Here is a 16,294-nt window from a genome sequence, read left to right as displayed (position 1 = left end):
AGGGTCTGCCTGCCTCTGGCTTGTTTGCCAGTAGACGTGGCACTGAGCCTCAGCCCTCCAGGCACAGGCCTCCGTCCCCTGGCCAGCCTCACCCGCCTCTCCAGCTGCCTTCTGCTCTGCTGCTCCGCCTCCATCTTGTCTTCCAACTCCTGCTGGAGCCGCTTCTTGGTGAAGTCCACCTCCCGAACGGCTCGTTCGTACTTCAGCCGCCACTCGCCCCCTGCGGGGGAAGGGGCAGACAGATCCTGACTTGTTGAGGGTCTTCAGAAAGGGGTAGGGGACAGGAGGAGAGGGACAGGAAGGAGGAGTAAGTGGAGCCAGCCAGAGGGACTTTGGAGCATTTCTGGAGCGACGGCTAGAGGGAACCTGTGCTAGCTTCTCCCTGGAGGCCGCCGGGACCACGGCTTTGCCATTACCCTGACGGTTCAACCCACTTATGTGTCCCAGGCTGTTGTCCTTGAGTTTATTATGTAGTTGATGGTCACTTGGGATTACCAGGAGGGACTGCCATGCCTGCTTTTAGCAACTCTACTTTCTCATCTATTTGTTATACTTTAGCATTAAAACGGCTCACAGAGGGAGGAGAAGCCTGGGCAGGGTGTGCGTTTACCAGGGGATGGGCATCAGGGCTTGCGATTCAGACACCCCTCCGCCTACCTCCTCCACTTCGGACCCACCTGCATCATCGTCGTCCACGTCCCCGTTGATCTCGGCCGCCCGAATGAGCCGGGCCTCCATCACCTCCAACTCCATCACTTCCATTTGCTTCTTCAGTGCATCGTACTGGGCCTGAAGGAAAGAGCCTGTGAGCCTTGCAAGTCCTCCCTGTGAGTGTCCTAAACCACACAGGCCACACGCTTAACCCCCCGGCAGACAGAGATGTCGAGCTGGTAGAGGAGGTGCCGCGTGACCTCGGGGAAGCAGGGTGTGGTGGTCGCTAGCCTGCGGCCTTCACCCTGGCCCTGCTCTCACCTGGAGCTCTTTCATGTCCTTCTCAGCTCGGAGCCTCTCGGCCGTCTCTGCGTCCAGCAGCTGGGAGGCGGACTCTCCTGTGTTACGCTCATCAGTCAGCTCCGATGTCAGCTCTGAGATCTGGGGTTGGGGGAGAGAGAGGGGGATGTCACCAGTTGAAGTGACTGCCTCACCCAGCTCAGGACTCCTCCGGCTCGGTGAGCCAGGGCACTCTGGGCCAGTCTGCCTGGTGACTGGAGTCGCTCACCCTGGTCTCCAGCCGGTCGCTGTTGAGGCGGAGCTCATTCCGTTCTTTCTCCACCTTCTCAAGCCTGCTGCGTAGCTGCACGATCTCCTCCTGCAGGAAGCAAGGTGGCTAAGTGGGGCGCTGCAAGGGGCGAAGACCCCAGGCCCATCTCCTGAGGACACAACGGGGATACACACCCCCAACAGGAGGGCCTCCCAGAACCCCTGGACCTACACGCTTCTCCATAAGCCGGGGGTGCCTGCAGTTTTATCCCAAGAGGCTACTCAAGGCCCAGACAACACCCCAGAGGGACATCTGCTGGATGGGCATAATCCAACGACACCAGCTCTTCCAAGAGCACCGTAGCCCAGGACAAACTAGCAAGACCCTCGTACACAGGCCGCCCCTCCCGGGACCCGGCTGGCCCTGGGGGCCCACGCACGTCTTTGTTGCGGATCTGCTCTTCTGACAGCTGAACTTGGATGAGGGGCCGCACGGTGGTGAAGAGCTTCCACCAGGGCCAATCCTTCACCCCTTTGTTCTTCTTGATGTTCTTCTGCACACAGCGGATGGCCAGGTCCTGGATCTGCAGTTGGGTTTGCCACATGAAGTACTTTCCATTCCCCGGGTCAAGCCGCTTCCCACCACCCCCACCAGCACCAACCCCCTGGGTCTGCTCCCCAGCACCCCGCCGTGACCCAGAACCAGACCACATTCTCCCACCCCCTCGGAGACGGGCGGGCCCAGGAGCGGAGCACGGGGCGCTCGCATCCCACCATCATTAGGAATAATTTCATCTGCTTTATTTGCTGCCTGATTATTTCCAGCACCCTGGCCTAGCTGTGCTATAAAAGCTAATCTTGCTGAAACACAAGAGGCGGCAGTGCTGGCTGTTTTATGGACTTGCTAATAAGAAAAGGAGTCGCTGACACAGCTCCTTAATCTTCATAAAGCATCCCATGAACCCAAGCCCACCTTTGCCTGGGCCCTGCTCCCCCCCAACCCCCACTCCCGCAACACAGCCCCCCTTGCCAGGACACATGGCCACGCTGCTGGGCACTCAAGCATGGTTCCCACTCTGGTCCAGGCAAGGTGCTCCCGCCTCCTTCTCAGATGGTAACTGCCTGGCCGCCCTGGCACATAACCTGTATGCCCTCCCACGGGTCCTCTGCTGTGCCACCTAGGCTGGGGCGTCCCTAGGGCAGCACCTTTCTCTTCTTGAAGTGCTGGCGGGCGAGGTAGCCCCTGCAAGCCGCCTGGAACAGGGTCAGGTGCCTGCTGGTTTGCTCGTCTCGCTGTTCTTCCAGCCGTGCCAACGTGCCTGCCCGGAAGAAAACCTGTAGGGGGAAGCAGCCTGGTAAAAGCCAGAGAATAGGCTGGGGCAGCAAAGAGAGAGGAGATGAGGTGCCAGAGGGAAAGGCAGCTGGCGCAGGGAGCCAGCAGGCTAGGGAGTGTGGACCTGAAAATCTACTTGCCTAAGAGGGGGCCTTTAGCAGAGCTGCAGGGGACCGGCCAGTCCCAGGTGGAAGGCTTTGGGTCTGGAGGAGTAAAAGTGGGGAAGTCTAGCTTCAAAGAGGAATGACAGCAGCTCCAGGCAGAGAGGAAGAGGAAGTCCTCTCTGGCCAAACAAGGAGGGAGGGCTCTACCTGTGCTGCTGTCACTGTGGCTCGCTGCTGGGCCCAAGCACAGTGCTATCCACTGGGGTCAGGTGAAAAGTACAATGGTGTGTCTGGGTGTGAGAAGACGACCTAGGATCTGCATGTGGGGGTGGGGGTGGGGCTTCTGCCCTCCCACCCTCCTACTCAGCTTCCTTTCAGCCATCTCTTCTTTCATGTCAGTGCCCCACCTCTCCCCCCAGGTTTCACACTCTCACGAAGAAGCTGGTGAGGTGGGCGGGGAATTGGCCCCAGCAAGGGACCTGTCTTACAGGTTTGGGGGCTGGAAGACAGATGTGTAGGGAACCTGCTGGGCACCCTGCACCCAGCTGTTTCTCTCGCTCTTTGCTGCCCTCATAAGAGAAGTGGAGCAGGGTGATGAAGACTCTGGCGTCCTTGAGAAAGGTCAAGAGGCACTAGGCCCATAGCCACTCTCACCTGGTGGGGTCCGTGAGGTGGCTGAGCTGCTAAGCCTGACAATCTGAGTTTGGTCCCTAAGACCCACATGGTAGAAGGCCAGAACTGACTACCTCAAGTTATCTTGAGCACCCATGTGTACTGTGGCCTGCACACATCCATAAACAAGTCAATAAATGAACATAAATTATCTCCAAACAGGAAGACAGGCTATAGAGATGGCTCAGCAGTTAAGAGAGCTACCTGCTCTTTAGGAGGTCCTGAATTCAGTTCTGAGCACCCACATCAGGTGGCTCACAGCTATTTTAACTCCAGTTCCACAGGATTTGATGCCCTCTTCTGGCCTCTGTGAACACCTCCAAACACATGGCATACACGTACATGCCTATACGCACATGTAAGCAATACATTTAAAAAAAAGAAAGAAAGAAAGAAAGAAAAGGAAACTCCCTTTTGTGGACAGGTGGAAATCAAGGAGGACACAGGTAGTATAAAGCCCTTAGAGGGCTAGGATCCCCTTCAGGGAAACTGGGAAGAGAGCCTAACCCTGAGGAGAAGGGTGCATCCGGTGGCCTCACAGAAGCTTCACCCTCTAAGACTAAGCTTTGGAAAACAGCAGGCGACAGTCCTTGTGACATTGCCCCAAATCCTACCAGCTGGCAAAGTGAAATTTCCCATGCATCTTAAATCTGAGATTACTGGAAATTCATGCCTCACTTTCCAGTAATCTATAGAGAGCCACTAAGGGGAGGGATCAAGCAAGTCCTCTTGGTTAGCACCCAGGGAAGCAGGAGAGTGCAAGGACAGAGAGATGGGATGCCTCCTTGGAAACACCCTGAGGTGCTGCATCTGGGGTCTGAAGGCTACGAATGCAAGCCTCAAACCTCCCCCCCTGGCTCCCCCCATCTTCCCTGAGGCAGGGTTTCTCTGTGTAGCCTTAGCCATGCTGGACTCCCTCTGTAGACCAGGCTGGCCTCGAACTCACAGAGATCTGCCTGCTTCTGCCTCCCAAGTGCTGGGATTAAAGGTGTGTGCCAACCTTTTGAACAAAGGAGTCAAGGGTCCTTTGGAGGGGATCTAAGGGGATGGCTCACCCTGTTAAATGCCTGTTACAGAAGCAAAGGGTCCTGAGTTCAGGCCCCCAGTACCCACATAAAAGCCAGGTGTCCTTAACTCTGGTCCTGGGAACTGGGCAGGGGACAGAGAGAGGAGGATCTGGAGCTGGCTGGCTCTCCTGTCTAGCCAGTAAGTGAGTTCCCAGCTCAGTAAGAGAACCTGCTCAGAAAGTTAAGGTGGAGGGGGCTGATGAGGTGGCTCAGTGAGGCAAGTCCTTTGCCACCAAACCTGAGGACCTGAGTCTGGGCCACAGTACCCACGTGGCAGAAAGGAGAATGAACTTCTGCAAGTTGTCTTCTAACACAGGGTGCCACCCCACACCCCACCAACTCTCTCTTTAAATAACTAAATGTGCCGGGCGGTGGTGGCGCATGCTTTTAATCCTAGCACTAGGGAGGCAGAGGCAGGGGCATGGCTGTGAGTTCGAGGCCAGCCTGGTCTACATAGTTAGTCCAGGACAGCCAAGATAACATAGAGAAACCTTGTCTCAAAAAAGCAATAAATAAATAAATGTAACAAAATAATAAATAAGGAAGACACCAGATTCAATCCCTAGCCTCTATTTAACAGCACCCACTACAAGCACGCATGCATGAACATATTTATACACGCACAGAAAAAAAAAAAATTAGGATCCTTCTGAGTTTTAGGTGAAAGCCTATGGTTGTCTCCTTTTTCAAGTGCCCACTAATGCAGATTTAACAGCACCGGGAGGCTCTCAGTCTTGGCCCAGTGAGCTCCGTGCACTGGAGCACTGTGATGAACACCCAGCCCTTGCTCTCCAGCCAGCGCTAAGTGCAGTCTGCGAAGCTGAAGTTTCGTGTCTCAAAGCAAACACCCAACCTTGCCCCTTTCCCCGTGAGGACCCAGTAGGCCCCTGTGGCTCACCTGCTTCGCTTGGCACCTGGAGAGACTCAGGACAGCTGAGAGTCTAAGATGGAGCCAGAGGAAGAGCAACCTGTACAGGCCTGCCTCTGCTGCCTGACATGTGCCTGGGAAACTGGAACTGGCTTGGAGGAGTGCCACTCCCAGCACCAGGCAGCAGCAGTCCAGCCTGCTAGAGGGGTAGGAGGGCACAGGAAAGCCTGGGTGTGAACTAACCTGAGAGGCGCTGAGTAACTAAAGGAATGGTGTGTGTGTGTGTGTGTGTGTGTGTGTGTGTGTGTGTGTGTGTGTTGGAGGGGGACCAGAGAGAAAGAAAGGGAGCCAAATGTCATAGACAAAGGAGAGACCACAGCAGGAAAATGATACCAAAGGGGTTGGGACAAACATAGAATAAGGAGGGGAAGGGAAAACAGGGCCAGAAAGCAATAAACAGAGGGCAGAAGGGACTTTGAAGACTCAGTGGAAAAGAGAAAGCCAAGGATCACAGACTGAGATGAAAAGACACAGTGAGAGAGGGGCAGGAGAAATGGAGACCTTGACTCAACCTGCAGACTAGAGGTCATGGGCAAGAGCATCCTTTTCCTCTCTGCTGACAGAAGAGCAGCATTATCAACGACTCTGGGCCCTGTCCTTCCTCCGTGCCAGTCCCCACAGCACATTCAAGAATGCTACTTATCCAAGCTTTCTAGCCAGGGGAGCGGTGAGCAGGGCTCCCTGCCTGTAGAACGACTGTTCAGATGACCCTCTGGTGTGCACCCAAGCCAGGCATGCCTGGTGTTTTCACTACACATTCCATTCAGATGAGGAATTTGGCCTGTGGGCAGGTAGAGGTGGCCCAGGTTACCATGTTCTTGCTTGCTCTTATGGGCCCTGGTGGCATTCTGGAGCAGGCTTTCCAAGCCTCCTCTCTCCAAGTCTAGCCCCCTTCCTCCAAGACCAGCCCTTAGCTCTTCTGTTTCCCACTCCCCGACATGGGCCTCAGAGCTAGGCTCCAACCCACTCCCCTACTGCCATCACAGAGGTTTCACAGTGCTGAGCCAGCCAGCCATCTTGACAAGAAAGCAAAGTCTGTTGAAACTGGAACATCTACACCCTGGCTTCTGGCTGAAGAAGAAGTGACTCCTGAGTGACAAGTGGGGGGCTGGAGGATGAGAGTGAGAAGGGACACGGGTGGGGTAACACAGATGGAGGGAGGGTTTCAAAGTCGAGGGCCAGCCATCTGACTAGGTCCACCAGGGAGAAAACACCTGGCTGCCCACCTGTGAGAGAACACCTGGCTGCCCACCTGTGAGAGAACACCTGACTGTCCACCTGCGAGAGAACACCTGGCTGCCCACCTGCGAGAGAACACCTGGCTGCCCACCTGTGAGAGAACACCTGGCTGCCCACCTGAGGGCAACTTACCCGACTCAGGCCCATGCAGCAGCTGCTCTTTTCCAGGTCCAGGGACTCCAGAAGCTCCTCCACAGCCTGCGGAGAGAAAGGCCGTCGTCAAGGCCACACAGGCTCCCCACATCTGCATTCACTTGGGCCTCCCTTAGTCCCTCCTAGAAAGCCCCTCGGGTAGGGTCCCGTGGTGCCAGCCACTATGTCCACTCTGGGGACCAGCGGTGACTAGAAGAGGAACACATTGTGTTGCTGGGGGTGGGGTGGGGGGGCAAGAGAAGTGGAGACAAGAAAAGTGAAGTTAAAAAACATAAACAAACAAAAAACCAAAACATGGAAGTCAGTCAGAAGTCGGTGTGTAGGACTCCGGAAGAGGTTTGGCCTGAGACTCTACCTACCAGTTAGAAAGGGGCATTTTGGGATTGCCACCAAATTGAGCAAGGCCTGAGATCACAAGATGAGAGAGTGCGTGTTGCAACAGTGAGGGGGTGGGGACTAAAGTGGGTGGTAAAGAGAGGTGGGTAACAATCCGGGTGTGGGGAGCCCTGTGTGCCTGGGAACTGTGCGTGGTTCTCCCGGGAAGGGACAGAGGCAGGTCACTCACAGGGCAGGGAGTATGTGAAGAAGAACAGGTTTGGGAGGTAAGAGAGTGAGGTCTGAACGTGCTCAGTCTAGGGTAAGAGAGATCCAGGAGGTGGTGAGAGACAAGTGCACGTCTGCCTGAGGCATTGATCCGGGGGTCATCAATACATATTGTGACAATGGAAGTGATGGCTGTGAATGAAGGTGACCAGGAAGAAGCAGCAGAATAAAAATCGGGGCCACGGATAGAGCACTGCGGGGTGAGATCCTTACTACAGCGGTGAGTGGAGGCAGAAACTTCCAGAGGGAGCGAGAAAAGCAGGGACAGGGGAAACTAGGCATGGTGGCAAAGAAAGCCAGCAGGGAACATTTCGAAACAACAGAGCTGCTAGTAAAGTCACTTCAAGAACTCAAGGAACAAGCTCAAGGGACAGCCAGGCAGGTGGTGCACTTTCAATCCCAGCACTCCCAGAGGCAGGCAGATCGCTGTGAGTTCCAGGCCACCCTGGTCTACATAGTGTGTTCCAGGAAACTAAGGACTACAGAGTGAGACCCTGTCTCAAAGTAAGTAAGTAAGTAAGTAAATAAATAAATAAATAAATAGAAATGTGACTGAGGAGGTGATGGCTCAGTGGTTAAGAGCACCGCTTGCTCTCCCAGAGAACCGGGGCTCCAATCCCAGCATCAACATGGTGGCTCACAATCGTCTGTAACTCCAGCTCCAGGGGATCTGATGCCCTCTCCTGGTCTCTCAAGAAACAGAGAATAGAAAAATGCCCAGTGGCTTCGGCAACATGGAGGTAACGGGGAGGCCTGGCCCAGAATGCCAGGGCAGAGAGCTGGCAGGATAAAAATGGCGGCGGTGGCGCTCAGGAGGGAAGTATGGACGGGTCCCAGGCTGCAGAGTTGAGACAACGGGGCAGCTTGAGAGCTGGACAAAGAGCCTCTTTCAGGGGAAGGCGTACATCTATGGACCATTCTAACAGGGAAAGAGCTAGGAGAGGCTGAAGACCAAGAGAGAAATGGCTGTCTCTGACAGGGTAGAGGGAGATTTGAGGAGAAAGGCGGTGAATGGAACAGCAAGAAGGAGCTTGCTGATATACCGTACAAGGAAGGACACACAGGAGTCTTACTAGGCCAAGGACCACCTAGAGTTGAAGATCACAAACCTATAGGAATTTATTATTATTATTATTATTATTATTATTATTATTTGTTGTTGTTGTTGTTGTTGTTGTTATTAATTTTTTGGTTTTTCAAGACAGGGTTTCTCTGTGTAGCCCTGGCTATGCTGGACTCACTTGGCAGACCAGGCTGACCTCGAACTCACAGAGATCCTCCTGCCTCTGCCTCCCAGAGTGCTGGGATTACAGGTGCGAGTGCATGCGCGCACCACCACGCCTGGCAGCACCTATAGGAATTTAAGTCTACAGAATTGTGTAGCTTCTTTGCATAGCCCTTGGGAGTCTCATATGAAGACTGCAGCCACCCAAGGGCTGGCCTCAGAGTAGGGGTAAGACAGAGCTATAGAAGTCGCAGGAGAATCAAGAGGGATGAAAGCTAAGCATTTCTGGGCCACAGTGTCAAGGCTGAGCAGAAAGTCAAGTCATTTTTTGTTCGGTTGGTTTGGGTTAGGTTGGTTTATTTTTGTTTTTTAGTTTTTTCTCTGTTTCTCTATGTAGCCTTGGCTGTCCTGGAAGTCACTTTGAAGGCCAGGTTGGCGTCAAACTCAAGAGATCCATCCACCTGCCTCTGCCTCTCCCAACTGCTGGGATTAAAGGCGTGCACCACTGCTGCCCGGCTAGTAAAACTTTAACAATAGTGACGGAACAGAGAATGGGTTGGGTCTAGGCTTGAAAGGTCTCGCTGAGTCTAACAGCAGATACCCTGAGCAGGAAGACCTACAAGTAGGATGCTGTGGTCAAAGAATCTCACATAGAAATGGCTGTCTAGGAAGGACAGCATTTCCAGGGAGACAGGAACAGTCCGAGGAAAGCTAGGATTGAAGTCAGGACCAATGAGAGGGGGTAGGTGGAATGCCGACTGGCCTAAGACTACAGAAGCCTTTGAGGCTTCTGTTAGTGGGCAAGGCGTGGAACGTGCAGGGACAGAAGAGGCAACACTGTGGGCTTTCCTTCCCCAGCCTACAGAGTACGCTCCCTTCAGGGAGGCCTCCTGAGGTGCTTTCACAGTCCTGTTGGAAGCCAGTGCACAGGGAGGGAGCCTTTTGGTTGCCTGAGGAGTTATCTCTAGGGGGCAAGGTGACAGTGTAACGTGATAAAGGCACCTCTTCTGCAGCCATTAGTTCATCATCCTTGATTGCAGGAGTCTCACAGACTTACACGCTCCTGGCACGAAAGCAGACTTGCCACCTCAGCCTCCTCCCAGGAAGGATGCTCGCCCAGCCCTAGAAAGCTTCCTACTTCAGGAACCAGACCCTGCCATGAAAGCTGAGGCCAAGGGACCCAGGTGCCACCAGCAGGATACCAAAAGCACTAATCCTAGTTATCTGCTTGTGAGGCCATGGTGTGTTTACTCAGTATGACTGTCTGGCTTCCTAAAACACAGACACCCGAATCTTTGGCCTTCTGTAACAGTGGATCCTCTCCAGTTCCTGTAGTCCCTGCTCTGAGCCATCTTCACTCTTCCACAATGTTGTGTCTCTGTCTTAGCCATGGTTGGCTGGAACTCTGTAACCTTGAGCAAGAGGCACGTTGAGCTAGGCAGAGGGCTCTGAGTGAGTGAGGAGGACAGCGAAGATTCTGGCAAACCTACCCGCTTCTCATCCACCACTATGTAGTTGCGCCCGTGTTTCTTGGTCAGGTGGGGAGCCAGGACATCAAAGCGACGGCGGAACTCGGAAAACACCATGTGGTCTGGGTAACCTGGAGAGAGAACCAGAGCCAGGCCCATCGATACTTAGCTTGGTGGGGTGTGGTGGGAGGGGTGAAGGGGTGCAGAGGGTGGGGCTTGGGGACAGGGAAGACCTAGAAAGGACAGACCTTCAGAGCTCTTCTATAACAGAACAGGAAGGCTTAGCTCGGGATAGAGCATGGAATGTGGCCACAAGTTCCATTCTCAGCACCCAGTATGTGTGTGTGTGTTGTGTGTGTCTGTCTGTGTGTGTCTATGTGTGTGTGTCTGTGTGTGTGTGGGGGGGGGTGGTCAAGGTCACACAGCTATAAGGAGCTGCATCTGGATTCCCAAGCCAGCACCCACATTTTTCTTCAACTACAATCTGATGTCCTATTGTTTTTCCCGTATCAAGTCTTCAAGGCTCCAGTCTCTGTACTATCATAGAGTCCTGTACTTGGAAGGGTAGAGAGTCTCTGGGAGGTCACCCAGACCTCCCAGCCATGCCCAAATCAGCTGGCCCTGATCTTCATTTGGAGAAGGGGCTGCTCCCTCCTCGATTGTGAGCTGAAGCTGCACTCCAGGCCTGTCTTCCCTTTTAAACAGGGGCCCTGGACTCTACTCTATATGGCGGTCAGAGCATAGCTTTGCTCACTTGGTGACTACTCAGTGAAATGGGACTTCCGGTCTCCTGCCTCCTGGAGCAGGGTTGCAGCCTTCCTGCCCCACCTTGACCTTGAGTTTAAGGTAAATGGGGGGGGGGGGAAGCCTTGAAATTCTCTCTCCCTAAAGTGTCTGTGCTTGAAGTCTTCAAGGAAAGGGTTGAGATGACTTCTGGCTGGGAACAAGGTCAGAGCAGTAGCCAGCAGGAGGTGACCCCCAAATGTACTGATCTCACCAGGGCCCCTAGTGGAAGGCCAAAAGGTCCCCTCCTCCAGACTACAGAGTTTCAAGGCAGAAACGGAGCCCAAGTGGATCTGCTTCTGTTTTCGACCAAGGAAACTGAGGCCTGGAATTGGAGCCACTGGGTTGTCCAAGGTCACAAAGGCTGCGGACTGCCGGACTGCCGGCTGGAGGCAGAGGTGGACTTCACACCTGGGCCGCTGACAGCCAGCTGGGGGCTTGCTCTGGCCAGCCAGCTCTGGGAAACCCTCCAACTGGGAGATGAGGCTAATGCATGTGTCTGGTAATTGAAACAGGAGGTGGGGGGGGGGGCCGAGGGGCCGAGACAAAGTGAGCTATTGATTGTATCTGAATTGCAATTAAATTGATGGGCCAGGATAGCAGGTCTGGACGCCTGGCATCTTAATTAATCATCAGCGCTATCGATGGTGGCTGGGGGCTGGGGGGGAGGGGGAGGCTGCCGCCACTGGCCTCATCGATCCGCTTGTTTGAGTAAAGCACATTGATTTTGGTTCAGAGCGGTAACAATCTGGTTTTGAAATAATAAACACCAACTCCATATCAAGACGTGGGGACAGATCGATGATTTATTTAGGACAGGGTAGGGAGCCTGCTTCCTGGCTTTTGCTGCTGAAGAAAAGTGAGGGTGCCCATGGGGACGCCTCAAGGGACCTGTCTGCCGGTGGATGGGACCCAGCCTGCATGTCTAGGTGGGGGAGGGGGGAGGGGAAAAAAAAGAGCAGAAACCTGGCAGTTCCTAACTTCTCTGCCTGAGGGGCTGGAGGAGGCAGCCTGCCTGGCTGGAATCCACTCTTGCCACTGGGTGACCCTGGGCGCGTTGCTTAGCCTCTCTCTCAGAGCCTTGCCTCCTTACTTGGGGACACTAGTTACCACTTTATAATGCCTGCTGCAAATTAACATGGTGGCTCACGCCTTTAATCCCAGCACTTGGGAGGCAGAGGCAGGTGGATCGCTGTGAGTTCGAGGCCAGCCTGGTCTACAAAGTGAGTCCAGAACAGCCAGGGCTGCATAGAGAAACCCTGTCTCGAAAAACCAAAAAAAAAAAAAAAATGTGTGAACAAGCTGAGAATAGCACCTGGCGAGCCATAAATACTGCATAGACGGCAACTGCTACTACTGTCATCCTTGTCTGCTCCTGGAGCTGGGTCCATTAAAAGGATCTACCTGACCTTTCTTGGGAATTTTAAGTACTTCCAAGAGATTTAGCACCTGTTTTCCCCTTGGGCAGATGGTGCGAAAGGGCACTGAGTCTTCTATCTGTTGCTACGGGGCAGAGCTGACCTGCCCACGCCAGTGACGACGGGCAAGGGGAGCCATGGGATGGCGTGTGCGCGGCGCATGCGCACACATAGGACTTGAATGCCGAAAGGGAGAGGGGGAAAAGAGCAGTCCCAAGGTAGACAAGAATAAAGCAACAGATTGGGCTGGGAATAGTAAGAAGAAAGAGCCTTCAGAAGGAAGGAGGGACCTCAAGCCAGTCCCTAGACAGGACAGCAGCAGGGCAGGATGGGACCAGCTCCGGGAAAGAGCACCAGGTTTGGATGAGAGGGAAGATGCCTCACCTTGGCGGTACATGCGCATTGCATCAAGCAGGCGGGATCCCCGAAGCTGGGCACGGAGCAGGGACACATCCAGTTGGAGCAGCCCAGCCTCACAGGGGTCCCCCGGGGGCAGGTCCAGCTCACTGCTGCTGCTAACTCGGCGGGAAGAGGCAGATCGGGGCTCCCCGGGCCAGCCCTCAGCCACAGGCAGGAAACAGTGCACAAAATGCATCTTGGACCTCTTGATGGTGTCAACGAGGGCATCCTGACAAAGGGAAAGGGACCACCCTTAGTGCTCTGACCCTAGGAAACTAGCATCTCACTCACAGGAGAGCAACTGGTCCCACCTACTAGGACATTGCTAAGCCTGCACATCGCTGCCCTCCTCAGGCCTGGCTGGCCAGTCATACCAACAGCACTAAAAAAGGCAACTACCAGCCGGGTGGTAGTGGCGCACGCCTTTAATCCCAGCACTTGGGAGGCAGAGGCAGGCAGATCGCTGTGAGTTCGAGGCCAGCCTGGTCAGTCAAGGCTACACAGAGAAACCCTGCCTCGAAAAAAAAAAAAAAAAAAAAAAAAAAAAAAAAAGGCAACTACCATCCCTACCAGCCGTGGTGAAAGCAGGTGGATCTGAGTGAGCACCGAGGCTATGAGTGCCCACCTGCCAGAAAGAACAAACCTGGGACCTTGCTGGACACTCACCACTTGTAGCTTAATCTGTATGCACAGCGACTTCTTCTTGACAGCGGCCATGCCCGTGGTAAAGGTTTTCCTCATGCTAGTCGCCCGGCGCAAGGCCAGCTGGGAGCCACCTTCCAGGCCTGCAATGGATCCTGAGAGCACCGTGGCACTGCCTGCGCGGCCCAGAAACAGGTTGCTGATGATCTTCCTGCAGGAGGAGGCAAGACCAGAAAAGGAATTACAACCACAGGGCAACAGAGGCTGTGCTCCCATTTACCCCAGTTCCTTAGGTACCCTCCGCCCCAACACACAGGCAATATGGCTGTGGACAGAAACTCGGGCCATCTTTGCTGGGGCGGTATGCCCCATAGCCTACAGCAAAACTGGAAGAGAAAACCCAAGACAGACCGAGACCATGCAGGCAAGGATTGGGCAGTGGGGGCAGTCCTCTCCTCTTCCTCACCAGTGAGGGCAGAAAGAGTAGACCGTTCACTCTATAATTAATCTATGCATTTCATCTCTTATTTATTATCTCACTTCCACAAGGCAAGGGTGTGTGCTGTCTTCACTGCTAACTTCCCAGCCTCTATAAATCCCTCTCTTCAGAGGGAGTAACTAAAAATCTATGACATAAATGAATGGAGGACAAGGCTTATGTGATTTCTAGGTTTTAACTACTTTTTTTTTTTTTTTTTTTTTGAGACAAGGTTTCTCTGTGTAGCCCTGGCCGTCCAGGCTGGCCACAAACTCACAGAGATCTGCTTGCCTCTGCCTCCTGAGTGCTGGGATTAAAGGCGTGCGCCATCACTGCTCAGTGGTTTCTAGGTTTGAAAATAATTGTTTATTTATTTATTTATTTATTTTTTAGTTTTTAAATTTTTGTTGAGGGGGTCTGAAAAGGCCGCTCAGCAGCTCAGAGTGCTGACTGCTCTTGCGGAGGACTCAAGGTCAGTCCCCAGCACCTATCTCAGGTGGCTCACAGCCACCTGGTAACTCCAGCTCCAGGGTGTCTGATGCCCTCTTCTGGCCTCCAAAGGTACCTGCACTCACGTGCCCATCCCCTCACCTCACAATACACATAATTTAAAAAAATAAAATCTCGCCGGGCGTGGCGGCGCACGCCTTTAATCCCAGCACTCGGGAGGCAGAGGCAGGCGGATCGCTGTGAGTTCGAGGCCAGGCCTGGTCTACAAAGTGAGTCCAGGATGGCCAAGGCTGCACAGAGAAACCCTGTCTCAAAAAACAAAACAAAACAACAACAAAAAAAAAATCTTTTAAAAACATAGCCAAGGGTAACCTTGAACTTCTGACTCCCTTGCTACTAGTTTCTGAGTGCTGAGGTTGTAGGTGTGTGCCACCAAGTCTGCTGACTGTGTTGTTTCTGCTTTCTCTGAAGAGTGTGAGGGTGCCATTCAGACCGAGACCCTCTAACCGTACGTCTCTTGTCTCTATTTCTGCAGGCCATTCCTATGTCCAACAAGCCCACGTGGCCTTGACTGCTGTCTCTCAGGGACTGGGGGCTTATCTGCCTTGCTGGTGATGGGACTCTGGCACATACCAGAGGAAGGGAACCCAGAAAACAGTTGTGGGGACAGGGTATAAGATGGCCTTACTTCTGGGAATCCTGCAGGAGCCGGGGTGCATTCTGGGTGGCTGGGTTCTGCTTGGTGTAGTTCAGCCAGCCGGCCACATTGTACTCCACCCAGTTGGTACCGTGGCTGTGGCCCAGGAGAAAATGCCTTGGTTTGCTACTTCGTAGAACTGGACTCTGGCCTGAGGGTACGTGAAGCAAAGTTCAGAATTTCAGGGCACAGCTAGAGAGTGCCACCTGGCTTCTCCAAAGCAGAAGGGCTGTCCTCCAGGCACCACGCACCTTTTTTGTCACCTTCCTGGGGCCCATAATAGGAGAAAAGACGGTCGAGGAGGGCATCCTCAGTGGCACCTGGCACCAGTGCCTCCTCTTCCAGGAGCCACAGTAGTCCCCTTGCCTCATCAGCATGAGCCAGTGAGCGAACCTGCGGACCAGGGCAAAGATCCAGCTTAGCCGCGTGGAGCTGTGCAAAAGGAGCAGCCCCCTCCCAGCCAAGCACTGTTAACAGCTATAATCAGATTTGCTTGAATTTGAAGAGTATGCCTCTGACTGCTCACTGCTGACACCTCGTGGAAGACATGGGCATAGACAGGGGATGGACGGGAAAGAGCTGAGAAAGAATGCTAAGAACCCACCACAAAGGATTGCTGGGGCTTTGGGTCCAAAGACTGATGTGCGCCCATACTCAGAGCTTCTCCTCAATCCTCATCTCCCCAGAGAGCACTGGAGCAAGGCCAGCCCCATACTGCCCTCACTCCCCGGCAGACTCGGTGGGACGACTGATGTCTGTAAGTCTGTACGCGGCCAAAGCTCAAGGGAGGCCTTTCGCCGCTTATTTATTTTGAATTGGGGTCTAACTGTGTGGAGCAGTGTGGCCTCAAACCCACAGAGGCCGATCTGACTCTACCTCCAGAGCGTTGGGATTAAAGGCGTGTGTCACCCAAGCTTAAAAGAAGGCTCTTAATGAACGATGGCTGTGGGGTTAACATTGGCCCTCACAGGAAGAACCCAGAGAGCGCCCAGACCACTGCTGGCCAAACCCCTGAGGGGGGTGACTCTGTATGGAGGGAGTGGCTAACAGAAGCAGAGTGGGGGACAGCAGGATGTGTCCCCATCGTAAGGGAATGACTGACTGCCACTTATCCTGGAAAACCAGGCAACTAGTGAGTGTTGGCAAATATTCATTCTCATCCTCCCTGCCCCCCCCCAACCTCCCCTCACCCTCCCGCCCCTCACTCCCTCCCACCCTCCCTCCCCCTCCCCCCTCACCCCTCACCTCCCGCCCCTCACCCCCCCCCCCTCCCCGCCCCCCCCCCCCCCTCCCCTCCCTCCCTGCCCCCTCACCTCCCCTCCCCGCCCCCCTCCCCTCACCCTCCCCGCCCACCCACCCTCCCCTCTCCCTCTCATGTGTGTATACACGTGTGTACACATGCATGTGGAGGGCAGAGGCTCATGTCGGGTATCT

General features: G+C 54.1%; 1 protein-coding gene across 1 annotated transcript in view; it reads right to left on the bottom strand.

Moving 5' to 3' along the window:
- Positions 1 to 16,294, bottom strand: part of Myo18a (myosin XVIIIA) — a 107,711-nt gene that overhangs the window by 22,394 nt on the left and 69,023 nt on the right. The window contains 12 exon segments of the mRNA XM_051158025.1: positions 93 to 220; positions 678 to 789; positions 973 to 1,092; positions 1,220 to 1,309; positions 1,641 to 1,784; positions 2,407 to 2,535; positions 6,676 to 6,741; positions 10,015 to 10,124; positions 12,579 to 12,822; positions 13,260 to 13,446; positions 14,852 to 15,011; positions 15,112 to 15,253. Coding sequence (XP_051013982.1) covers positions 93 to 220; positions 678 to 789; positions 973 to 1,092; positions 1,220 to 1,309; positions 1,641 to 1,784; positions 2,407 to 2,535; positions 6,676 to 6,741; positions 10,015 to 10,124; positions 12,579 to 12,822; positions 13,260 to 13,446; positions 14,852 to 15,011; positions 15,112 to 15,253 — 1,632 coding nt within the window.

Source organism: Acomys russatus, chromosome 16 (assembly GCF_903995435.1).
Source record: "Acomys russatus chromosome 16, mAcoRus1.1, whole genome shotgun sequence".
NCBI lineage: Eukaryota > Metazoa > Chordata > Mammalia > Rodentia > Muridae > Acomys > Acomys russatus.
Note: the sequence above shows the minus strand (reverse complement) of the source record. Positions and strands in the feature narration are given on the sequence as shown.